The sequence below is a fragment of the Lagenorhynchus albirostris genome, chromosome 1 (assembly GCF_949774975.1).
Source record: "Lagenorhynchus albirostris chromosome 1, mLagAlb1.1, whole genome shotgun sequence".
Lineage (NCBI taxonomy): Eukaryota > Metazoa > Chordata > Mammalia > Artiodactyla > Delphinidae > Lagenorhynchus > Lagenorhynchus albirostris.
The window spans coordinates 15,066,349-15,093,304 of NC_083095.1; the positions used below are offsets into that span (position 1 = coordinate 15,066,349).

At 38.5% G+C, this 26,956-nt stretch overlaps 1 protein-coding gene across 1 annotated transcript; it reads left to right on the top strand.

Moving 5' to 3' along the window:
- Positions 1-431: 431 nt before the first annotated feature.
- Positions 432-2,151, top strand: LOC132504841 (elongation factor 1-alpha 1-like). The gene has a single exon (XM_060122567.1). The coding sequence runs from the start codon at positions 477-479 to the stop codon at positions 1,863-1,865; it is 1,389 nt and encodes a 462-aa protein (XP_059978550.1). The 5' UTR covers positions 432-476; the 3' UTR covers positions 1,866-2,151.
- Positions 2,152-26,956: the final 24,805 nt, after the last annotated feature.

Here is a 26,956-nt window from a genome sequence, read left to right on the forward strand (position 1 = left end):
CATGAAGAGTAGTTACAGGAAAGAGCATTGGGCTTGCGGTTAGACTTGCTAGCTGTGTTTTCTCAGGCAAATTAGGAATCAAGATAGGATGGTGATTAAAAAGTGGGCTCTAGAGCGAGATTTCCTATATTTGAAACCCTGTCTCTGCCATGCACTAAACGTGAGGATCTTAGGCAAGTGGTTTAATGGCCCTGTACCTCAGAAATGCGCTTCATCCATAACAGAATAAGTGTTTTCTGTATGCTTTAAGAATTTTAGATTCTGCTTTAAGAATTTTAGACTCTGCTTTAAAGAACAAGAAAAACAATGGGATGGATGAAATTCATAAGAAATGTTAAGAATACATAGTAAGTACATCTTTAACCTATAGGACACGTTAAACATACATAGAATAAATAGACACTTATGGCTTTTTCGCAACGGGTTTGCCGCCAGGATAGAGGTGTCGTGAAAACCACCGCTAAACCTAAGCAAAAATGGGAAAGGAGAAGACGCACATCAACATCGTTGTCATCGGACACGTAGATTCCGGGAAGTCCACCACTACTGGCCATCTGATCTACAAATGTTGTGGGATCGACAAGAGAACTATTGAAAGATTCGAGAAGGAGGCTGCCGAGGTGGGGAAGGGCTCCTTCAAGTATGCCCGGGTCTTGGACAAACTGAAAGCTGAACGCGAGCGTGGCATCACCATTGATATATCCCTATGGAAATTCGAGACCAGCGAGTACTATGTGACCATCATTGATGCCCCAGGACACAGAGACTTCATCAAAAGCATGATTACAGGCACATCCCAGGCTGACTGTGCTGTCCTGATTGTTGCTGCTGGTGTTGGTGAATTTGAAGCAGGTATTTCCAAGAATGGGCAGACCCGTGAGCATGCCCTTCTGGCCTACACTCTGGGTGTGAAACAACTAATTGTTGGAGTTAACAAAATGGATTCCACCGAGCCACCCTACAGCAGGAAGAGATACGAGGAAATTGTAAAGGAAGTCAGCACCTACACTAAGAAAATTGGCTACAATCCTGACACAGCAGCATTTGCACCAGTTTCTGGCTGGAACGGTGACAACATCCTGGAGCCAAGTGCTAACGTGCTGTGGTTCAAGAGATGGAGAGTCACCCGTAAGGATGGCAGTGCCAGTGGAACCACACTGCCTGAAGCTCTGGATTGCATCCTGCCACCAACTCGCCCAGCTGACAAACCCTTGCGTTTGCCCCCCCAGGACATCTACAAAATTGGTGGTATTGGCACTGTCCCTGTGGGTCGAGTGGAGACAGGTGTTCTCAAACCTGGCCTGGTAGTCACCTTTGCTCCAGTCAATGTGACAACTGAAGTGAAGTCTGTTGAAATGCACCATGAAGCTTTGAGTGAAGCCCTTCCTGGGGACAATGTGGGCTTCAATGTCAAGAACGTGTCTGTCAAAGATGTTCGTCGTGGCAATGTGGCTGGTGAGAGCAAAAATGACCCACCAATGGAAGCAGCTGGCTTCACAGCTCAGGTGATTATCTTGAACCATCCAGGCCAAATCAGTGCTGGCTGTGCACCTGTGCTGGATTGTCACACAGCTCACATTGCCTGCAAGTTTGCTGAGATGAAGGAGAAGATTGATCATCGTTCTGGGAAAAACCCGGAAGATGGCCCCAAATTCTTGAAATCTGGTGATGCTGCCATCGTTGATACGGTTCCTGGCAAACCCACGTGTGTTGAGAGCTTCTCTGACTATCCTCCTCTGGGCCGCTTTGCTGTTTGTGACATGAGACAGACGGTTGCTGTGGGTGTCATCAAAGCAGTGGACAAGAAGGCAGCTGGAGCTGGCAAGGTCACCAAGTCTGCCCAGAAAGCTCAGAAGGCTAAATGAATATTATCCCCAGTATCTGCCACCCCAGTCTTAATCAGTGGTGGAAGAATGGTCTCAGAACTGTTTGTCTCAATTGGCCATTTAAGTTTAATAGCAAAAGACTGGTTAATGATAACAATGCATCGTAAAACCTTCAGAAGGAAAGGAGAATGTGTTGTGGACCATTCGTTTTGTGTGTGGCAGTTTTAAGTTATTAGTTTTTAAACTCAGTACTTTTTAATGGAAACAACTTGACCAAAAATCTGTCACAGAATTTGAGACCTATTAAAAAAGTTTAATGAGAAAAAAAAAAGAAAAAATAGACACATGTGTTAAATGTAGATTAAACTGATGAAACAAATGAGAGTGTTAATTTGTAGATAGAGAGCGATGGAAAGCAAAACCTTAAATGTTCACAAAGCATGGTTCAGCTTTACCTACCTCAAATTGGCCACCCACTGGTATCTACCCATTCTAGCCCACTTATCCTGTGGTTAAAGCATGCACTGCTGCCCACCAAGTCATCACCGAGCTGTAGCTGTGGCCATGCATACTCGCCTTTTCATCTCTCCAGTAGAACAAGCATTTTGGGACCATGAACCTTCCACCTCTGAACTTGCTTGTTTGCCCTCAACTCTGGTTCTTATAACCACACAATCTGTGGTGTAGGCAGTTGAGGCAAAGAGTCAGGATATAGGAGCCTTAAGTGACCCACAAGTAGTGTGGTCATTCTACCTGCTTTCACTAAATGTCTTAACCTACCTAATCTCTTTCCTCTTGCTTCTCACTGTATGTTTTAAGTAGATTTAACAAACTAAATGATTTGAGCATCTTAATTTGGTTTATGAGCATTTCAGTTCCAGGACCTCTGGGATAGCCTGCTAGGTTGTATACTTAGAGGTCACCATAGCATTTCCCTACTACGTATAATATGGGGGTGATGCTGCTGCTGAGGAGGAGGGTTATGATGACAATGATGATGATAATAGTAAATATTTTATGGGAAGGTTGTAGAGATCAAGTCAAGTTAATTCAAGTAAGGCATAATTACATTGTCTTTTCAAAGAACATACAGAATCATTGGAGTGGAAACCAGCAATATGTGCAACCAGGGATCACATCAATTTTCAGTCAGAAAAGATTTATTACATGCTAGAGATAGAGCACTTTGAGACAGTGTCAAAGACATTGAAGGTAGTTCTCATTTTCCCATTTGAGGAAGTGCTTGATAAATATCTGTTGATATTGATGTTGATGCAAAAAAAAATGGTTTTAAATACAAACTATGAGATGCCAGAGATACAGAATGAATAATGCATGTAAACAAGTTCAATAAAACCTCTCCGGGTAATGGATACAAGTGAAGACACAGGACTGGGCAATTCTACTTCTGCACACATGGTTGGTGAAGGGCTTTGCAGTCAGCAGATCAGGAAAAGGTTCACAAAAGCATGGAGCCATGTGACCAGGAAAGAAAGTGTGGAAGGAAAGAAGAGGCAAAGGTGGGCTGAATGTGACACATGATACAGTGGAGTTTGCATGAAAAGCCCCCAGAGAAGATTTATAAGGGAATAAAAGCAACTTGACTGATTAAGAGTGAAGGACAGGAGATTGCTTAGGATACTACGGCAGGAGTCAAGGTGTGAGAAGCTGGGAGTAAGGAGAATGGACAGAAGAGGCCGAAAAATATTAAAGTAGAATGCATAGGACTTGGACACTTGATTGGATATGTGGAGGGCATTTGGCTAAGGAAAAAGAGGAATCTACGCTAGCTCCCAGGTTTCCAGGTTGTGAGGGGGCACCAGTCACCAAGATCAGAATGAAGGAGAAAGAGTAAGTTGAGAAAAAAAGGGATTAAATTCAAATGGGACATAATGATTTTAAGTGTCTCTAGGACAGCCAGATGGAGATGTTCTCTTGATAACTGGAGACAGATACATGTCAGAAGCCATAGAAAGAGGTCAGGGAGAGAGAGAAAATTTGAGACTCATCTAATCATACGTCTGCTCACTGAAGGCAATGGAGAGGATGAGATGCACCATGGAGAGTTTGTGGAATGAGAAGACAGCCAAAGAAAGAACCCTGCAGACCCCCAGCATTCAGGGACAGCTACTGAAAAGAGGAAAGATGAACCATACCAAGAAGAAACAGTCAGAGATGTAATAAAGCAGATGTAAGAAAACCAGGTGAGTGTGGCTTCATGAAGCCAAAGCACAGAGAGAATTTCAAAAAAGCAGAGGCATTTCAACCATGTTAAATTCTGTAAAGAGATGATGGAAACTAAAAGCTAAAAAAAAAAAATCACTGGATTTGGTCATTAATCATCTATTTACAATATTTGTCAGAGAAGTCAAAAGAGAATAGGCACAGAAATCTGAGTGCAATAGGCTGAGGCAAGAAATAGACCTAAAGAAATAGACATATAAATACAGCTTACTCTTCCAAGGGACAGACACTAGTGCAAATGATTTTAAAATACTTGCAAAGCCACATGCCTATGTGTGAATTAATAAAAGTGTTATGCTTTTTGGCTATTTACCAGTAGTAGATGTTCTTTCAGAATTTTAAAGCTATAGAGTTCTATTACTGGCAGTTGCATAAACCGCTGATTCTGGGGTGGAACTTTTTCTCTAAAGTGGATAGGATCCGAGGTAACGTGTTTACAGTCTTTTTGCTCAGGAAGAAGTGATACTTCCTCTTGGGTTCTTTACGGAAAAGTGAGCTCATTATTAGCACTAACATAAGAATTATTCTGCTTTTTAAGTTAAAAAAAAAACGAGGTAAATAATTCTCAGCACTACATAAGCAAATCACTACTTGATACTACTTAAAGGAGTCACTAACGATTTATCTATATACCAATGTAAAGCTGACTAACATTTATTGAGTCTTACTCTAGTTAGTAGTCTTCCTACTAGCCCTTGGTACTATTATTATCTCCATCTTACAGAGGAAAGAACTGAGACTTAGTTATCTGCTCAAAGTCATCCAGCTAGTGAGTGGCAGAATCAGAATTTGAACTCATATTGACTCAAGATCCTACACCCTCAACCAAATGTGCAACTTGAACTTTTGAAAGTACAAATACTCTAGTCACACTGCATTTCTCCCTATTTTCTGTACACTTCATGTACTTTCAGGATTTTGTGCCTTTGCATATGCTGTCCCATACCTGCAGTGTCCTTATCTCCTTCCCCCATTCCTTGTGTCTTCTTGGTATAGATCCAAGCCAAATTTCAACTCTACTTTGAGCTCCAATTCTTCAAAGACCTGTCTGCAAGATACTCTCAATACTACAAACAATAAATGCTGAAGAGGGTGTGGAGAAAAGGGAAACCACTTACACTACTGGTGGGAATGTAAATTGATACAGTCACTATGGAGAACAGTATGGAGGTTCCTTAAAAAACTAAAAATAGAACTACCATGTGACCCAGCTATCCCACTACTGGACATATACCCAGAGAAAACCATAATTCAAAGGGGCACGTGCACCCCAGTATTCACTGCAGCACTATTTACAATAACCAGGACATAGAAACAGCCTAAATGTCCATCAACAGAGGAATGGATAAAGATGTGGCACATATACACAATGGAATATTACTCAGCCATAGAAAGGAATGAAACTGGGTCATTTGTAGAGACATGGATGGACCTAGAGACTGTCATACAGACTGAAGTAAGTCAGAAAGAGAAAAACAAATATTGTATATTAATGTATGTATGTGGAATCTGAAAAGATTGGTATAGACAATCTTATTTACAAAGCAGAAATAGAACCACAGACACAGAGAACAAACATATGTATACCAATGGGGAAAGGGGGGCTGGGATGAATTGGGAGATTTGGATTGACATATATACACTATTGACACTATGTATAAAATAGATAACTAAATGAGAACCCATTGTATAGCTCAGGAAACTCTACTCAGTGCTCTGTGGTGACCTAAATGGGAAGGAAATCCAAAAAAGACGGGTTATATGTATATGTATAGCTGATTTGCTTTGCTGTACTAACAACTAACACAACATTGTAAAGCAACTATACTCCAATAAAAATTAAAAAAAAAAACCCGATACTCTCAGTACCCCTCTTATAAAACTTATTGTGCTACATTGTAATGTCTGTCTCCCTAGCAAACTTTAATGTTATTTAGCCCTTTTCCAAAAGCCCAGCACATGGTACATAGTAGTAGGCATTTCGTAGATGTTTGTTGAATGACTAGATGAATAAAGTTCAATAAATACTATACTTTTCTACTAAATGCAAAACTAACAGTTTTATATATATATATATATATATTTTTTTTTTTTTTTTTTTTTTTCCGGTACGCGGGCCTCTCACTGTTGTGGCCTCTCCCGTTGCAGAGCACAGGCTCCGGACGCGCAGGCTTAGCGGCCATGGCTCACGGGCCCAGCCGCTCCACGGTATGTGGGATCTTCCCAGACCGGGGCACGAACCCATGTCCCCTGCATCGGCAGGCAGACTCTCAACCACTGCGCCACCAGGGAAGCCCTAACAGTTATATTTTTAAATAAATAATTTAATGTTTGAATATACATTTTGCCATCTATTTAAATGTTTAGGGAACTAATTTTAACCATTTCAAAACTTAGTGCTATATAACTTTTTCTTTAAAATGCCAAAGCCTCTGAAGATCAGTCTATGTAAGTAGCGTTTACCTAAAGCAATTTGAAAATTATTTTTCACTTGAAGGAGGTAAAAGTCAGTCAAACTGGTTTTTGTTCTTTATTTTTTTTAATGACCAGTTTAAAGATCTTTGTGCATTTTAAGGTACTTTAATTATTGTACAAACTATGAAAAATTTCACTTATTTTAAGATAATGGATATATTTTTCTAATACAACTTTTCTCTTTTTTTTAGTTTTTTAAAATCTTTATTGGAGTATAGTTGATTTACAATGTTGTGTTAGTTCCTTCTGTACAGCAAAGTGAATCTGTTATACATATACATATATCCACTCTTTTTTTAGATTATTTTTCCATATACGTCATTACAGAGTATTGAGAAGAGTTCCCTGTGCTATACAGTAGGTTCTTATTAGTTATCTATTTTATATATAGTAGTGTGTCTATGTCAATCCCAGCAATACAACTTTTCTATATGTATAATTCCAATATTGTTAGATAAATTATTAAGATCTCAAATATTTTCAGAAAATTTTATTGACACTTCATATGTTTTCTTGATACAATCCTCTTAATTTCTTATTCATTTGCCAAGCATTTATTGAGTGCTTACCTGTGCCAGGCACTTTCTAAACTATGGGGATACAGTACAGACTAGAGCAAAATCTCTCTCCTCTTATGGATGGGAGAGAAAGTGATAACTATTGGTAAACTAGGAATATAAGGACATTTCCTTATGTCCTTGTTAAAGTATAGCTATAGCATGTTAAAGTATAGCTATCTTAAACCACATTCAACAGTACAACCTTAGAAGCATCCCCAGTAAAATCTGGGATAAGACACGCTAGCACTACTATTATTTAATATTGTTCAGAAAATTATAGTCAATGCAATGAACAGAATAAGACATTTGGCTATTGGAAGGCAAAGCCAAAGTAATTATTATTTGCCAATTGCTGATAATTGTCTTTCTAGGAAATTTTGTTATACAGGAAAGCTCTTGGGCTTTTAAAAATATTTATTTAGTATTCCATAATTTATTAGACACTTTGATTCAGTGATTTTGAATGCTACCTTAATTATGCGCTAAATTATAGGATAGAATGAATGCTGTTTCTGGATTATCTATTCAAGACCATTGATATGAAGGTCAATATTTATGAAAATATAACACAACTTTAATTACTACAGCTCTATTTACAAATCTTCACATTTTCTCAAGTCTTCAAACTTATGTAAAACTTTATTCATAGACAAACTACTTTATGCAATGAAGTTAGTCACAATCTAATATTCCTGGCGTTTCAAATATTTGAAAAATAATTTTTCCTAGCCTGGTGGGAAATATTCTCTGAATACTCTGCTACTACCATTGTAATTTCCAAATTGAAAAGCACTGTAAAACTAGTGACTTCCCTAAAAATAAATAAAATGCTTCTCAATTTCTGTACATGAGCTGCATTTCATTAACCTCAAATTGTTGACCATCTGCCAAGATCCATTTTCTTCTTGCGGCTCTCCCAATGAAGTCATCACTTGTTATTTTGGCAAATGTCTTAGAAACGTGAAAGTACAATTATTAAACATTCCGTTTTATTCTAAATTTGCTTGTTTCAGTCTGAATTTCACAGGCAATTACACAACCACTAAGGTGAGCATCCAGGTGTTCTAACGAATATTTATCAAGTCTCTCTGATTCATATCACATATGACAGCCTAAACAGTTTTAAACCAAACACATAAGGAGAGGCTGATTGCATTCAGTTGCTTTTTCCATCAAGCTTCTTGTACTCTGAAAATCGGATGCTGAAGTCTGAAAATGAATTAATTTTCAATAATTGAAATAAGCTTAGAACTCTGCTGATATAAATTCTATTTATGTGACAATCACTTCTGGCTCCATGTCATACTCTTTCGATTGAACATGATATGAAAGAGTGCCTTATTTCTATTCATTGGTAAGTGGTCGTGCAGATCATTTTCAAATTATTTTTAAAAAGAAAAATAGACCTAGATTTTTTTTTAGCTAAAATAATGACATTGTGATCAAACCAAAATCTACTTATCATATGGCATTTATATACAGGGAATCCTGGTATAAATATTTAAAATGCAAACTAAAAGTACTGGTTTTTAAAATGCAATATACATTATATTCTTACATCCCTGCCTGCTATAATACTTTGATCTACCACAGGACACTTATATACACCTATGACGGGAAGGCAGTGTGTAATTAAATGTCTTTGATTTGGCAAGAGTACTGCTCTTTAAAAAAAATTAAGTTCTGTAATGCTCTAACACCACCATCCAAACTCCCTACCAAGGTCTAAAGGTCCTACAGGTCCTAGCTCCTGCCTACTTCTCTGGCCATATCTTACCCGTTCTGATTTGCTCACTCCACTGAAGTGGCAATGGCCTCCTTATTGGTCCTTGACTGGGCTTAGCAGAATAGTGTTTGCTGACAGCCACACTCTTCCCCCAGGTAGCCACTTGCTTCACTCTGTCACTTCATAAAGTTCCCCACTGAAATGTCACCTTATTAAAGAGGTTCTCCCTGCAAATCACTCCCAACTCATTTCCCTGCCACATTTTTCTCCACAGCACCTACGGCCACCTGATATATTTCATTTGTATGCATATATATTTTTACTGTCTCTCTCTACCCTTACCCACTCTTTCCCAGGACGCAAGCACCGAGAGTAGAAAGTCTGCTGCATCTTCAGTGCCTAGAATAGTGTTTGGCACATAATATGTACTCAAAAAATACTTGCTGAAAATGGCTTTCTTTCCAATAATATTATACTTAATAATACAAGTTCTGGATCACTATTTGAGTTTAAAGATCCAACTATTAATTAGTATCTTTAGAAATATTAAGACTTGGTAGTGTAGATTATTTAACTGAACATAAAACCTACACCTCTTCATCAAACCAAATAGAAAACTGTCATCTCAAGAACCTCTGCACCTTTATTCTATTCTCTTCACAATGCCTGGCCTTGGCCCTCCCTCCGTTGTTAGAGGCAGTAACAGAGTGCTACCCTACAGTATTCTTACTAGATGGGTTTAGGAGAGAAACACAATGAAGAGGGAATCCAGAAGAGTCATCTGCCCAGCAGACCTACCTCATTCACATCCTGACCACCCATCCCTGAACCCCCGCTGCACCTGAGAAGAGGAGGAATGGCTAGAGTTAACATCTCACTGCAAGGTGGAACATATTTTTGTCTTCTTGTGAAAGTCTCATATTTATACTTACTGTCATTCCCCTTTCCTTCCCTCATATTCTGAGAAATTTTCCATTTTACTCTGGAAGTTCCAAATTTTTAAGTGTTTATAGGGCTTTGAATTCCATGACATTATTCCTTTTCCTTAGGATACTGTGGCAAACTGTATTATTGTCCCCAGTTATTCATTCATCCCTTCTCTACAGGAAGATTAAACATCCACCCTCTACTGCCCTGTGACTTCCCTGCCCCCACTGCCATTGGAGTCGGCCATGTGACTTGCTGTGGTCAATGGGTTATGAGCAGAAAAAATACACTCCATGTTTTACCAGAATCTTTAAGAGCCTTTGTGTGGTTGGCTTTTGTTCTTTTCCCTCTGCTTCTTCAGCCTGAGTTCTAGAGTGAGATGACAGGGGGAGCGAAGGACAGCCAAGCGACAGCACTGCAGCTGACCCTCAAATGCCAACATGCAATGTGAACAGGAAAGAAATGTGATTGTTGTAAGTTCCTGAGAAGTTTGGGTCATTTGTTATTGCAGCAAAACTGACAAATGCTAATACGTTCACACTCATTTTTTTCTCCCACGATTAGATTTTGGACATCCACTGATAGAAAGTTAGCAAGACGCAGCTAACTTCCACAGGAATAACACTGCTACATTTTCCTGAAGGGCACATGAAAAGAAATACAAATATATACCATGTTCCTAGATAGGAAGATCAGATAGTGATAAGTTTCAGTTCTCTTCAAATTACCCTATAAATTCTGTGTGTTTTTAATAACTAGAATTATTGAGTCTGACAATCATCAGGAAGAACAGCCCCCTCCAAAACTGAGAAAGAATAATAATAAGGAGGGATTTGCCTTACAAGATATCAAAAACTTACATTAAAGCTATAGTAATCAAAACAAGGAGGTACTAGAACAGGTTCCCAAAGAGACCAATGGACTAGAATAGAGAAGCCAGAAATGGCTGCAGATATATGACAACTTAACATACGACAAACATGGTATTTCAAAATGGTAAGGAAAAGATAGCCTTTCCAACAGATTGTGTAGGGGATAGTTAGCTTTCCTTCTGGGGAAAAAAAAATGAGTCAACTCACCAGTGTACAAAAAAAAAGACCTCCTGGTTAAAACAAATTCCAAAAGTAAAAGAAGAAAAGTTAGAAAGCTTTTTTTTTTTTTTTAATCTTCAGCAGGAGAAATTTTTACCAAACAGGCACAAAAACCCAAAAGTTGTCATTGAAAGATTGGCTTATTTGACTATGTAACACATTTTACTCCTATAAAGCAAAAGAAACCAAGAATAAAGTTTTAAAAAATTGTAAAACACATGACAGATAAAGTATAAACATATGCGGAGTTTATCCACCTCCCTGTTAATCAGAGAAATAAAAATTAGAGCAGCACTTATTTTTCACTCAGCAGGTTAGGAAAAGTTAGAAAGATAAAAATTGTGTTGGCAAGAATACGAAGAAAGAAACCCTTTCATCCATTGTAGGATTACTGGGAATTTTGACAACCTTTTTAGAAAATAACCTAAAGTTTAAAATAGAAAAAACCTTTGATCTCACTTTTGGAAATTTAGCTTTCAGGGAAAAAAAAGCATGCTTTTAATATATCTTCAATTTTTATAATGAAAATCAATGTATTAGTTTTATAATATAAATTTTAAAATTTAATATCACACTTCCAACCTCCACCTCATGTGCACCCCTATTCTTTTCAATAGCTTTACACATTCCAGGAATGTCCTCCTTCTCCCTTACAAGTTATCTACCTACCAAATTTTAGGCCCAGCTTAAATTGCTTCTACTCTCTAAATTTTTACTTATTCCTGCAGAGTATACTTGTGATCCTACCTTACACAGCAGTTTTTATGTCCCCAATTGAACATGGTTTTATAATTAAACTTTAAAAAAATATATAGTAGCATTGTCCCCCTAACTATTCGTAGTCACTGCTGAATACACCTAGACCTGAGATTCTCAACCCTGGCTACCCACTAGAATCATCTGGGTAGCTTTCACAAAATACAGATGCTCAAATCTCACTCAAACCCAATTAAGTCTGAGTCTCTAAAACTGAGTCCTTGGTATTAGTAAATTTTGAATGTTCCCTAAGTGATTCTAAGGTGTAGCCAGTGTTGACCACCATGACACTAGATGCTCCATAAAAAATTACTTGTTAGTTGACTGCACTCTTCCACTTTGCCAAATCCAGTGGCCAATCATAACTGATATTTCAGCAGAATTTGACCCTGTTGACCATGCCTTCAGTCCTTAAGCTCTCTCCTTCTGGAACTCTAATTCCTCACTGGCTCTTTCTGTGTCCTTCATCAGTTTGCCTTTATCGCTCAGGCCTAAAAGTTAAGAGTACCCCAGCGTTCAGTTCCTGGGTCTTATCTCTCTATCAATATTTATCTGCTTGGTGGTATGATCCAGCCTCAAGGCTCTAAATATCATCCACCTGTTGCTTATATTTTCCCCCCAGACGTTTCTCCTGTACCCCAGACTCATAAGAATCACTGGACATCTACACTTGAGACAAACAGGCATCTCAAGTTGATACATCCAGAATGAACCCTTGATTTCCTCTCTGTACTGCTAAACCTGTTCCTTCTGAAGTCCTTCCAATCTCAGAAAATGGCCCATCCATCCTTCTAGTTGTCCAGGCCAAAAGCCTTACATATATATTTGTCTCCTCTTTCTCTAACACACCCATCCAAATTCATCAGCAAATCCTGTTGGTTCTACTTCCAAAATAGATCTAGAATCCACCTCTACCTAAACCATGTTGCCCCAGGCAATGTTGGCTATCTCACTCAGATTAGAAGCCAGAGTTCTTACACTAACTCATAAGACCCTACATGATCTACCCACTCACTGTACCCAGCTCTCTTACCTTATCTAATGCCATTTTACACTGGCTTATTTTACCCAAGTCACACAGGCTTCTATGCTATTCCTTGAACTGATCAAACATGGTCCCCTCTCAAGTCACGTGCACTTACTCTTTCTTCTACCAGGAATGCTCTATCCCCAGAGGTCCATGTGAATATCTTCCTCCCATCCCTCATGTCCCATATCAAATGTTACCTTATTAGAGTGGTCATCCCTGACCACCAGGACTAGCTACCTAACCTACAGGGCTCAGTGCAAAATGAAAATTCAGGACCCCTTGCTATCAAGACTTTCAAGACAGCAACCCAACATCAAACCAAGCACGGGACTCTGCTAAGCACGAGACCCTGCTAAGCATGGGGCCCTGTGCCACCACAAAAGTCACACACCCATGAAGCCAGCCTCACTGACAATGTCACATAAAAAAGCAACTTCACTCCCACATTCCTTATCTCCTTATTCTCCTTTATTTTTCTTTGTAGAGACATGTATTTATGTGCTTATTACCTGTTTTTCCCCACTAGGATATAAGCTCTGTGAAGTCAGCGACTTTGTGTTTTATACACTGTTATGTCCGCAGGATTTAGACCAGAGCCTGATACATGATAAACACTCAATACGTATTTGTTGAATGAATGAATATCCAATCACAATACATGTTTATAGGTTTTGAAAGAAAAGCATATGACTATATTTAGAAAGAAAAATAAAATTAGAGGTGTGAGCTCCTGTCGTTAAGAATGCAAGTAAGTGACTAGTCAGTAAATTGCTTGCTTTCTAGGAAAAAGTTCAAAGCTAATACATATTTTTCTGTCACTTTATTAATTGCACATTAAGCCACTGACATGAAAGGAAGACAACAAATTTTACTAGAGTTTATATCATTTTATGTTTCTGTTACATACATTAAGACAATCTCAATGATAATGTTTCAACCTCTTTTATGATATAGCTAATGAATATTTCACAAGAAGCAGTAACTCTTAGAAAAATTAATCACTGTTCAAAAATTGCGTCAGGGCTTCCCTGGTGGCACAGTGGTTAAGAATCCGCCTGCCAATGCAGGTGACATGGGTTCGAGCCTTGGTCCGGGAAGATGCCACAGGCCGTGGAGCAACTAAGCCCGTGCGCCACAACTACTGACCCTGCGCTCTAGAGCCCGCGAGCCACAACTACTGAAGCCCACACGCCTAGAGCCTGTGCTCTGCAACAGGAGAAGCCATCGCAATGAGAAGCCCAAGCGCTGCAATGAAGAGTAGCCCCTGCTCACCACAACTAAAAGAAAGCCCACGCACAGCAACAAGGACACAACGTAGCCAAAAATAAATAAATAAATTTATTTTTTTTAGTTGCATCAGATAAGGTCAATAATTCAACAGTACACTTCCTAAACTTTTCTTAAAGGTGCCTTGTGTCCAAAGGCTACAAACCCCTCAATATATGATTATGTAATGGAAAGCTATCCCATGTTCTCTTCCTACTAAGGTAGATTATTTTTTTAAGTGATTTCTGACACTTTTTCTGAAATCCAAACTTAATACATCATATTTTATGTTTGTTATTTCTATTCCAGCAGGTGCATCCTGTGCTTATATGTAACCAATCCAGACTTTCATTCTATGGCACAGATTTTCATCTAGGTGTATCCTCAGTCCCTGTGTGTAATATTGCTTGAAAAAAATCTTTACTCTTCATCTCTGATAACAACAACAACATAATTACAATAAGTATTATATAATTCCTTATGTGATTCTGGCCTCCTCTGTGATCTGCCAGTTCACTGGAACCTGAGTCAAGTTCACTTAATGTCTAACAAAGTAGGAGCAATCAATGCTATTGAATTACTTTACTTCAATACTTTGTTCTGTTTAATTCCTGTTTTGATAAGGCTTATCTTTAAATTTTTTTATTGAGGTATAATTGACATATAACATTATATTGGTTTCAGACATAGAACATAATGATTTGATATTTGTATATGTTGTGAAATGATCACCACAATAAGTCTATTTACCATCTGTCGCCGTACAAAGTCAACCTTTAGGATTTACTCTCTTGGCGACTTTCAAGTATGCTCTAGAATATTATTGTCTGCAGTCACCATGCTGTACATTACATCACCATGCTTTATTTATTTTATAACAGGAAATTTGTACCTCTTGATCCCCTTCACCTGTTTCGCCTGCTCCCCACTCCCCTGTCATCTGGCAATCACCGTTCTCTGTATCAGTTACTTTTGTTTTGTTTTGTTTTATTTGTTTGTTTTGTTTTTGAGATTCTACATATAAGTGAAATCATACAGTATTTGTCTTTCTCTGACTTATTTCACTTAGCATAATTCCCTCAAGATTCAACCATGTTGCTGCAAATGGCAAGATTTCATTCTTTTTTACACCTGAGAAGTAGTCCATGTTATTTATATATCACATCTTCTTTATCCCTTCATCCATCGGTGGACATTTAGGTTGTTTCCATATCTTGGCTATTGTGAACAATGCTTCAGTGATCATGGGGGTGCATATATCTTTTCAAATTAATTTTTTGCTTTGTTTTGTTTTCTTCAGATAAATACCCAAAAGTGGAATTGCTGGATATAGGGTAGTTTTATTTTTAAATTTTTTGAGGAGACTCCTTAATGTTTTCCAGTTTTCATTCCCACCAGCAGTGCTTGAGGGTCCCCTTTTCTCCCCATGCTCACCAACACTTGTTATTTCATGTCTTTTTGATAATAGCCATTCTAACAGATGTAAGGTGTGGTATTGACTTGCATTTCTCTGATGGTTAGAGATGTTGAGCATCTTTCCATTTGCCTGTTAGCTATCTGTATATCTTCTTGGGGAAAATACCTATTCAAATCCTCTGCCCATTTTTTAATCTGACTGTTTTATTTTTGCTATTGAGTTTTATGAGTTCTTGATAAATTTGAATATTAACCCCCCATCAGATACACAATTTGCAAACATTTTCTCCCATTCAGTAGATTGTCTTTTCATTTTGTTGATGGTTTCCTCTGCTGTGAAGAAGCTTTCTAGTTTAATCTAGTCCCACCTGTTTATTTTTGCTTTTGTTGCCTTTGCTTTTCAAGTCAGATCCAAACATTCATCAAGTCTGATGTCATACGTTTTCTTCTAGAAGTTTTATGGGTTCAGGTCTTACATTCAAGTCATTTATCCATTTTGAGTTAATTTTTGTGTATGGTGTGAGACAGTGGTCTAGTTTCATTCTTTTGCATGTGGCTGTCCAGTTTTTTTCCAACACCACTTATTGAAGAGACTGTCCTTTCACCACTGTATATTCTTGCCCCCTTTGTCATAAATTAATGGACCATAAATGCATGGGTTTATTTCTGCATTCTCTATTTTGTTCCCTTTATCTATGTGTCTGTTTTTATGCCAATAGTGTATAGTTTTGATCACTATAGTTTTGTATTATAGTTTGAAATCAGGGAGGATAGGATTAATAGTTAAGCAAATCATTGCTTCCTTTTGGAATATTCCACAGTTCCTTTTTGAAATGATTATATTGCATAAGTGCCTTCTTTAATTTACTACCTAATTTCTATAACAATGTTATAATTTTAAAACTGCTTTTCTTGTATATACATTTTATAATCTAATTTCAACATTGAGTTTTCACCCTTCACTCTAGTCATTGACTCCAACCTCTGCCCATTTCTCTGCTTTTGGCTAATGCTCTGAATAACTGTTCAAAATTGTTCGAGTTATAATTAAAATTTTTCTCACAGTCTTGCTCAGGAAAGAAGCAGAGAAAAATCAAATAACTCATTGAATAATGAGTTAAATGGACCTATTTATCCTGTAGTCTTCCAAGAATCCTGCGGCTCTACCGCTGTCACTGTGTGAACCCTGTTGGAATATTGGTCAACAGAAATGATCAGATATTCATAGTGGTTACTTTCTATAAGCAAATTTTTATTTACAGTCCTGTGTATTATCTGATCTTTAAAAATTAATAGAAAAGGATTTAAAAACCCTCAGCAACAAAAATTAATTTTCAGGAAAGAATGTGTTTTAAGATGTGCCAATATTCAAAATGCTCCATTGTTACCTTTTTTAAAAAATTTCAACCTGTAATAGACTAGCTGATTGTCCTTTGAACAAATTTAATTACTATAAGAGTGAGATTTTTATTCTGAGCATTCATAGAAAATGCTCTACAGAATTTAACAAACATCATTTAACAAACTGACTAAAGATGTTGTCACATGCAATTGTCAATCAGAGATTAAAATAATTATATTCTAAATCAGTAGTTTATAATCTTTTATTACCCCTCAAATACCTCTCATGAATAGCATGGCTTGAAAGATTATGTGTACCAAACTGTAGTTATTGTCAATTTATTTTCCAGTGCTTATGAATCAAAATTTCATATAAAAACTTTTTAATTAATTCCCCACAAGATACTAACTAATTAACTGTAACTTTATAGAGGAGAAACCCATCAGGCACCACCTTAACCAAGTGGTCAAAGTTAGTATAACCAGTAAGAGAACAAATAGATATCATTTGCCTCTGGATATGATGTACTGAGATGGATAGAATATTGTTTTTTGTATTACTGCCGAAAATGTATAACCTGAATCTAGTAAGAAGGAAACATCAGATAAAACCAATTGAGAAACATCCTGCAGAATAACTTACCTGTGTTCCTCAAAATGTCAAGATAATGGAAAAGTAAAGACTTAGAAACTTTTTCCAGATTAAAAGAGACATGAAAATTAAATGCAACACATGAATAGAATCCTGGATCAGATTTTTAAAATTCTCCTGTAAAGGCCGTTAATTGGACAATAGGCAAAATTTAAATGACTTGTAGATTAAACAATAGTAGTGTATCAATGTTTATTTGATTATTTTGATAATTATCCTATAATTAAGAGAATGTCATTTTTAAAACAAAATACACACTAAAAAAGGGGAATTCTGTCAACAAATTACTCTGAAAGGATTTACACACACATATACATATATATGTGCATATATATACACATATGTATGTACATACCTATATGTATATACATATTTCCATAAACACACATGGAGAGAGAGAGAGACAGAATGGTAACGAGAATATGATAAGTGCTAATTAATATTCAGGGTATCAGGAATATGGATAAATATTAAAATATACAGGAATTCTTTTATCATTTCTGTCTGAAATTATTTCAAAGTTAAAATTAAAAATTAGAACACAAAATCTTATTGAAATTAAGTAACCATTGTATCCAAGGTGAGATCCAGTCCAAAACAAGTTGATATTTTAGCTTGTGCTGGAAAGTATACAATTACCTTTCTATAGTTGAAAGATTATTACTTTCACAGACTTCTTATGATCTGAAGGCCCCAGAATGAGAAATACTGCTTTAAATCATTTGTTATTGTTATCCAAATTACAGTACCTAAAATTTTTATAGAGCCTTAGAGGAATTATGCCTCTGCAAAGTTGACTATTTGCTTGTACACTGCTTTTAATGAATGTTTCATCAAAGACCTTCATCAAAAAAGTTTAACAAACTGTTTTTGAATTACAGTAACCATTAGTAAAAAGATTTTTTTTAATATACTGACCTTGTTTATGTGACCCTTCTAAACTCACTTATTAGCTCTGGTAGCTTTTTTGGGTAGACTCTTCAGGATCTTTGGTCTTCTGAATGTAATCTATTTTCTTCAGAAATTTTCTCTTTAGCTTTGATTTTCAGTGGTTTGACTGTGATATGTCCAGGAGTACGTGTGTGTATGTTTTAATATCCTTCTTGAGATGCTCTGAGCTTCTTGGATCTGTGGTTTGTAATTTTTCATTAATTTGAAAATTATTTCTTCAAATGTGTCTTCATCTCTGTTTTCTCTCCTTGTGAGACTCCAATTACCTGTATTCGACGATTTGATATTGTCTCACAGCTCTTACATGCTCCATTTTCCTTTTGCCACTCTTTTTTTCTCTTTATGCTTCATTTTAGACACTTTCTAATGCTTTAACTTCAAGGTCACTAATCCCTGAAATGGAGGTGGAGAGATAGGACCCTGCTGGGGTCGTTGGCCTTGCTAAGGATTTGGGTATTTATTTTAAGCAGTGGGAAACCTTTAGAGAATTTCAAGTTAGGGTTGGTGATGGTAGGGGGAGTGATTGTAGTTAATGCAACATACAGTTCAGATCCTACAATGTTTGTATTTCAAGCCTACTTGTTCTTGAAGCCTCCTTCAAGCCTCCAAGTTCTTGAAGATAAACCAGGATGTGCTAGAAGGCATCATAAATAAGAGAGTAAACAACATTTGAACTACTCAGTGATATGCCAGTATTTTGTACTTGGTTATAGAATGGGCATAGGCAGCTAACCTCTCCAGACCATACTGCATGGATATAAGTTGTTTAAAAGAGTTACAAAATATGTAAACCAAGTATTTATTGAATACTCATAGGGTGCAGGGATTAAAGTAAAAACAAATATTACAAAATGTAAAGATATTACTTAGAGACGGTATTTCATTTGTTGACCAAAATATTTTCCCAGTGTAGTATAAAGGCTGTAACTTTGAAATATTTATGGCATTTTATTACTGTCCTGTCCTTTATACGTCCCAGCTTTATCTACTTTTAGCTCTAATTATCATATCTCCTTTTTCTAGAACAGTCCTATCTACAACTAAACTGTATTTGCCTCTCTAGGAAAGGTTCTCCTACATCAAAATTAGCTTAAGGGGCTTCCCTGGTGGCGCAGTGGTTGAGAGTCCGCCTGCCGGTGCAGGGGACGCGGGTTCGTGCCCCGGTCCGGGTGGATCCCGCGTGCCGCGGAGCAACTGGGCCCGTGAGCCGTGGCATGCGCGTCCGGAGCCTGCGCTCCGCAACGGGAGAGGCCACAACAGTGAGAGGCCCGCGTACCGCAAAAGAAAAAAAAAATTAGCTTAAGACTTATTTTTTCGTAGAAACTTTGCACCTGTTTACTTTTTTGCACAAACTATGATACATTTACTTTTCTTTCTTATCGTCCCTACATCCATCTTTTAAATGTAGTAGGTGTTAATTATGAGTAGAATTCAATAAAGTCTCTCTTGATAAGAGCATGTTTATTCTATAATCTTTTTGTAATTTTTTAGATATGCCATTTAATTGTATTAAAAATTTGTATATATAATTCACTTGTTTATATATTTTTCACTTGTCTTTAAAGGTCTGTATGGCTTCACCTTGTTTTCTTCACTCAAGCGTAAATTCTTCAAAGCACAGACTGTGAGTTCATTCTCCTTGATTACTCCTTCATAGTACCAAGCCCAGTGATTCACACGTTGGTGCTCAATTTATGTTTAGGGAAGATTATGGTGGTGGTTCTTAACCTTTTTCTTTCTGTGGCATGCTTTCAAATAATAGAATTTTGGGTGATGTTTGAGGGCATTAGAAACATGAAGCAACTTGAAACAAGTCAACAATTATTACAGAATAATTGCTACTACAGTATATAAAAATGTCTTCAGTATCTGTGCGAGCATTTACAGTTACTTCACTGTTTGAATAGAGTTATTTATGATCCTGAAAGTGTTCTGTTAAAAGTTCGTTGAACAAAAAATTCTCATGCTTTCTGTTATTACATTGATGTCAAGATATGCTTCTTATTTCTTACTGGTAGCTAGTTGTACAACTGCTATACTGAAAACTGCAGAACTCTTGGCATATAGCAATTCCATCCAAACCTATGCATTAAGAGACTTGACAGACTCTAGGGGGATATCCCTGGTGGTCCAGTGGTTAAGACTCTGCACTTCCACTGCAGGGGGCATGCTGGGGAACTAAGATTTTGCATGCCACGCAGTGCGGCCAAAAAAAAAAGAGAGAGACAACAAACTCTAGCTTGGCTCTAGCAGCTTGAGGCCATGTCCCTAGAAGGACCCCAGACCCCTGAGAAAGATCAATGCTCCCAGGAGAATTTACTGTTTGTTCGAGCCAAAACCTGGTGATAGAGCCCTGAACTCCCTCTTAGAGCAGTTACTTGAGAATGCTTGCAATTATAAATCCTTTCTTTGCCCTCTAAGATGTAAATCTACCACCCAAAACTGTTTCTTCAAAGACTTGAGAGCTGTCTCTTTGAAATGTAAACATCCAGGGAGATAACTCTCTCTCTCATCCTCAGTCCCTGCATCTGCATAAATAAACAATTTCCTAAAATTCAATATGATAAGTGCTATCATATTGGGGATAACCGCCTAACTTCAGTGGCTGTCTGGCTTCAACTTGCACCAACGCCTCCTGCCATAAAGGTAGATGTTTATTTCTCCTCTGGATAAACTCCAGTGAACAACTCCAGGTGTCCTAGTCACATAAACTAACCCCCCTTAATACCCCTGCAGTGCCTTTCCCTGAACACACCCAGGCTTTTAAGTCTCCAGCCCTTTGTTTCAGGAAAGGTGAGTTCAATTCACATTGGACCCTGTTTCCTATTGCAATAGTATTACTGAACAAAATCTGTCCTCACAGCTTTGACTACTGTCCAGTTTTGTTTTTGACGATATTATATTGCATTACCTGCAGTTGCTGCAGAAATGTATTTTATATGTTGATCACAATTTAGTAGCATTTCCACTCAGGAAATAAGCACTGGGAAGCCGCATATTGGATCTGTGTTAGGGGACAATGCTCTATGGGTCTCCTGTGTTTCTGCACGACTTGTTTACAAAGGCACTGACTGCCTTTGTTCCAGACAATCTTCTCAAGGATGTTTGTGTAGTGAACAACCTTGGAAGATAAAGTTAGTATCTCCCTTTGGTGCAAAAGGTAAGTCTGTTTATTGTCCAGTATAATAAAGATGATACCTCCCTTCAGGGCAAACAGGCTTACTGCCCATTATGAAAGATTTAGGTTCCCTGACTTTGGCAGAGATTCCTCTCCTGTGATGCAACTCACTGTGTGTGTAGTTACTGTGCAGCCCTCTTTCTATTACCCTGTGGGAAATGGGGCTCAGGGAGCCAGTGGCCCAGAGATCACAGAATAAACTGGATGATGCCACCTGGAAGTGTGGGCATTAACTCCAACTCCCCATGGGTGAACTTTAACCAGTGGGAAAGACGAGACAAGAGGGAGCTGGACAAATAAATTCCCCCTCCTTCCCTTTCCTTCTTCCCATAGACTACTCCAGGCCACACTTTGCCCTTGCAGCCCATTAAGGGAAATCCTGTGTGCCTGGTGGATGCACCTGCATAGTGGTCTGCTCCGTCTCTTGAAGGCATCTTCTAAGGTGGTAGCCAGGCAGTAATGTACTACACATTGTTTCAAGTTTTCTTACCTCACTTTCTTTTCCTCAACCTCACTGCCCTGGGTTCGCCCTTCCCAACTGAAAGAGCCATTCCTTAATCATTGTCTCAGTTTTCTTGAGAATCCAGGCTGAGGTAGTGGCTAAGTAAAGAAGGAGGACTATAGATTGTAAAAGAATAAACAGGTAAAAATATGCTCTCAGGAACACACATTTTAGAAGCATAAATAAACAATTTCCAAAAGTTCAGTATGATAAGTGCTACTATAGAAATATGTATGATTGGCTTCAAGGAGGCAGCCCTGAGAGAGCACTATGGTGTTGAGAACATCTGGACAAAGTACACGTGACTCAAGGCAGAAATGACTTAAAGCAGAATGGACTGATTAAGAAGCAGTTAGGAGACCTTCAAGATGGTGGAGGAGTAAGACATGGAGATCATCTTCCTCCCCACAAATACATCAGAAATACATCTACATGTGGAGCAACTCCTACAGAACACCTACTGAATGCTGGCAGAAGACCTCAGACTTCCCAAAAGGCAAGAAAATCCCCACGTACCTGGGTAGGGAGAAGAAAAAACAAAGACAAAAGAATAGGGATGGGACCTGCACCAGTGGGAGGGAGCTGTAAAGGAGGAAAGGTTTCCACACACGAGGAAGCCCCTTTACTGGTAGATATGAGGGGTGGACGGCAGGGAAACTTCAGAGCCATGGAGGAGAGCACAGCAACAGGGGTGCAGAGGGCAAAGTGGAGAGATTCCCGCACAGAGGATCGGTGCCGACCAGCACTCACCAGCCTGAGAGGCTTGTCTGCTCACCCGCTGGGGTGGGCAGGGCTGGGAGCTGAGGCGCGGGATTTGGAGGTCAGACCCCAGGGAGAGGACTGGGGTTGGCTGAGTGAAGACAACCTGAAGGGGGCTAGTGTGCTACGGCTAGCCGGGAGGGAGTCCAGGAAAAAGTCTGGACCTGCCTAAGAGGCAAGAGACCATTGTTTCGGGGTGCGGGAGGAGAGGGGATTCAGAGCACCGCCTAAATGAGCTCCAGAGACGGGCGCAAGCTGTGGCTATCAGTGTGGACACCAGAGGCGGGCATGAGATGCTAAGGCTGCTGCTGCAGCCACCAAGAAGCCTGTGTGCGAGCACAGGTAGCTATACACATGCCCCCCCACCCCGTCCCCCACTGGGAGCTTTGCAGCCTGCCACCACCAGGGTCCCATGATCCAGGGACAACTTCCCCAGGAGAACACACGGTGCACCTCACGCTGTTGCAAAGTCTGGCCGCCAGCAGACTCGCCCTGCATTCCAGTTATAACTACCTTACCCCTCCCTCCCCCCGGCCTGAGTGAGCCAGAGCCCCCTAATCAGCTGCTGCTTTAACCCCGTCCTGTCTGGGCAAGAACAGATGCCTGAGGGCAACCTAAACACAGAGGCGGGGCCAAATCCAAAGCTGAACCCCAGGAGCTGTGCAAACAAAGAAGAGAAAGGGAAATTTCTCCGTGCAGCCCCAGGAGCAGAAGATTAAAGCCCCACAAGCAACTTGAGGCATGCTGCATCTGTGGAGTACCTAAATAGACAACGAATCAACCCAAAATTGAGGCAGTGGACTTTGAGAGCAACTGTAGACTTGAGGTTTGCTGTCTACGACTGATTCGTTTCTGATTTTTACGTTTATCTTAGTACAGTTTTTAGCACTTGTTATCACTGGTGGATTTGTTTATTGATTTGGTTGATCTCTTCTTTTCTTTTTTATTACTTTTTTATGTTAGTAATTTTTAAATTTTTAAGTATTTTGTTTATTTATTTATTTATCTTTTCTTTTTTTCTCCCTTTTCTTCTAAGCCATGTGGCTGACAGAATCTTGGTGCTCCAGCCTGATGTTAGGCCTGAGCCTCTGAGGTGGAAGAGCCAAGTTCAGGACATTGGACCACCAGAGACCTCCTGGCCCCATGTAATATCAATCAACAAGAGCTCTCCAAGAGATCTCCGTCTCAACGCTAAGACTCAGCTCAACCCATCAGCCAGCAAGCTCCAGTGCTGGATGCCCCAGGCCAAACAACTAGCAAGACAGGAACGCAACTCCACCCATTAGAACAGAGGCTACCTAAAGTCATAATAAGTTCACAAACACCCCAAAACACACCACCAGACACAGCCCCGACCACCAGAAAGACAAGATCCAGCCCCACCCACCAGAACACAGGCACCATTCCCCTCAACCAGAAAGCCTACACAAGCCACTGAACCAACAATACCCACTGCGAGCAGACACCAAAAACAACGGGAACTACGAACCTGAGGCCTGCAAAAAGGAGACACCAAACACAGTAGGTTAAGCAAAATAAGAAGACAGAGAAATATGCAACAGATGAGGGAGCAAGGTAAAAACCCACCAGACCAAACAAATGAGGAGGAAATAGGCAGTCTACCTGAAAAAGAATTCAGATTAATGATAGTAAACATGAGCCAAAAACTAGGAAATAGAATGGAAAAAATACAAAAAGTGTTTAGCAAGGACCTAGAGAAACTAAAGAGCAAACAAACAATGACAAACAAACAATAAATGAAATTTGAAATTCTCTGGAAGGAATCAATAGCAGAATAACTGATGCAGAAGAATAGATAAGTGACCTGGAAGATAAAATAGTGGAAATAACTACCACAGAGCAGAATAAAGAAAAAAGAATGAAAAGGATTCAGGACAGTCTCAGAGACATCTGGGAAAACATTAAACACACCACCATTCAAATTATAGGGGTCCCAGAGGAGGAAGAGAGAAAAAAGGGACTGAGAAAATATTTGAAGAGATTATAGTTGAAAACTTCCCTAACATGGGAAAGGAAATAGTCAATCAAGTCCAGGAAGCACACAGAGTCCCATACAGGAGAAACACATGAAGACACATGTTAATCAAACTATCAAAAATTAAATACAAAGAAGAAATATTAAAAGCAGCAAGGGAAAAGCAACAAATAACATACAACGGAATCCCCATAAGGTTAACAGCTAATCTTTCAGCAGAAACTCTGCAAGCCAGAAAGGAGTGGCAGGACATATTTAAAGTGATGAAAGGGAAAAACCTACAACCAAGATTACTCTACTCAGCAAGGATCTCATTCAGGCTCGACAGAGAAATTAAAACCTTTACAGACAAGCAAAAGCTAAGAGAATTCAGCACCACAAAACCAGCTCTACAGCAAATGCTAAAGGAATTTCTCTAGGCAGGAAACACAAGAGAAGGAAAAGACTTACAATAAGAAACTGAAAACAATTAAGTAAATGGTAATAGGAACATACATATCAATAATTACCTTAAACATGAATGGATTAAATGTTCCAGTCAAAAGACATGGACTGGCTGAATGGATACAAAAACTAGACCCATATATATGCTGACGACAAGAGACCCACTTCAGACCTAGGGACACATACAGACTGAAAGTGAGGGGATGGAAAAAGATATTCCATGCAAATGGAAATCAAAAGAAAGCTGGAGTAGCAATTCTCATATCAGACAAAATAGACTTTAAAATAAAGACTATTACAAGAGACAAAGAAGGACACTACATAATGATCAAAGGATCAATCAAGAAGAAGATAGAACAATTGTAAATATTTATGCACCCAACATAGGAGCACCTCAATACATAAGGCAAATGCTAACAGTCATAACAGGGGAAATCGACAGCAACACAATCATTGTAGGGGACTTTAACACCCCACATTCACCAATGGACAGATTGTCCAAAATGAAAATAAATAAGGAAACACAAGCTTTAAATGATACTTTAAACAAGATGGACTTCATTTATATTTATAGGACATTCCATTCAAACACGACAGAATACACTTTCTTCTCAAGTGTTCATGGAACATTCTCCTGGATAGATCATACCTTGGGTCACAAATCAGGCCTTGGTAAATTTAAGAAAACTGAATCATATCAAGTATCTTCTCCAATCACAGTGCTATGAGACTAGATATCAATTACAGGAAAAAATCTGTAAAAAAAATACAAACACATGGACGTTAAACAATACACTACTAAATAACCAAGAGATCACTGAAGAAATCAAAGAGGAAATAAAAAAATATGTAGAAACAAATGACTATGAAAACACGGTGACCCCAAACCTATGGGATGCACCAAAAGCAGTTCTAAGAGGGAAGTTTATAGCAATACAATCTTACCTCAAGAAACAAGAAACAACTCAAATAAACAATCTAAACTTACACCTAAAGCAATTAGAGAAGAATAAAAAAAACCCAAAGTTAGCAGAAGGAAAGAAATCATAAAGATCAGATCAGATATCAAGGAAAAAGAAATGAAGGAAAAAATAGTAAACATCAATAAAACTAAAAGCTTGTTCTTTGAAAAGATAAACAAAATTGGTAAACCATTAGCCAGACTCATCAGGAAGAAAAGGGAGAAGACTCAAATCAACAGAATTAGAAATGAAAAAGGAGAAATAACTACTGACACTGCAGAAATACAAAGGATCATGAGAGATTACTACAAGCAACTATAGACCAATGAAATGGACAACCTGGAAGAAATGGACAAATTCTTAGAAATGCACAACCTTCCAAGACTGAACCAGAAAGAAATAGAAACTATAAACAGACCAATCACAAGCACTGAAATGGAGACGGTGATTAAAAATCTTCCAACAAACAAAAGCCCAGGACCAGATGGCTTCACAGGAGAATTCTATCAAACATTTAGAGAAGAGCTAACACTATCCTTCTCAAACTCTTCCAAAATATAACAGAGGGAGGAACCCTCCCAAACTCATTCTACAAGGCCCCCATTACCCTGATACCAAAACCTGACAATGATCTCACAAAAGAAGAAAGCTACAGACCAATATCACTGGTGAACATAGATGCAAAAGTCCTCAACAAAATACTAGCAAACAGAATCCAACAACACATTAAAAGGATCATACACCATGATCAAGTGAGGTTTACCCCAGGAATGCAAGGATTCTTCAGTATAAGCAAATCAATCGAAGTGATACACCATATTAACAAATTGAAGGAGAAACACCATATGATCATC

Bases quoted from the DNA above. Each gene is read 5' to 3' on its own strand.
- LOC132504841 (XM_060122567.1), top strand. From the start codon at position 477: ATGGGAAAGGAGAAGACGCACATCAACATCGTTGTCATCGGACACGTA.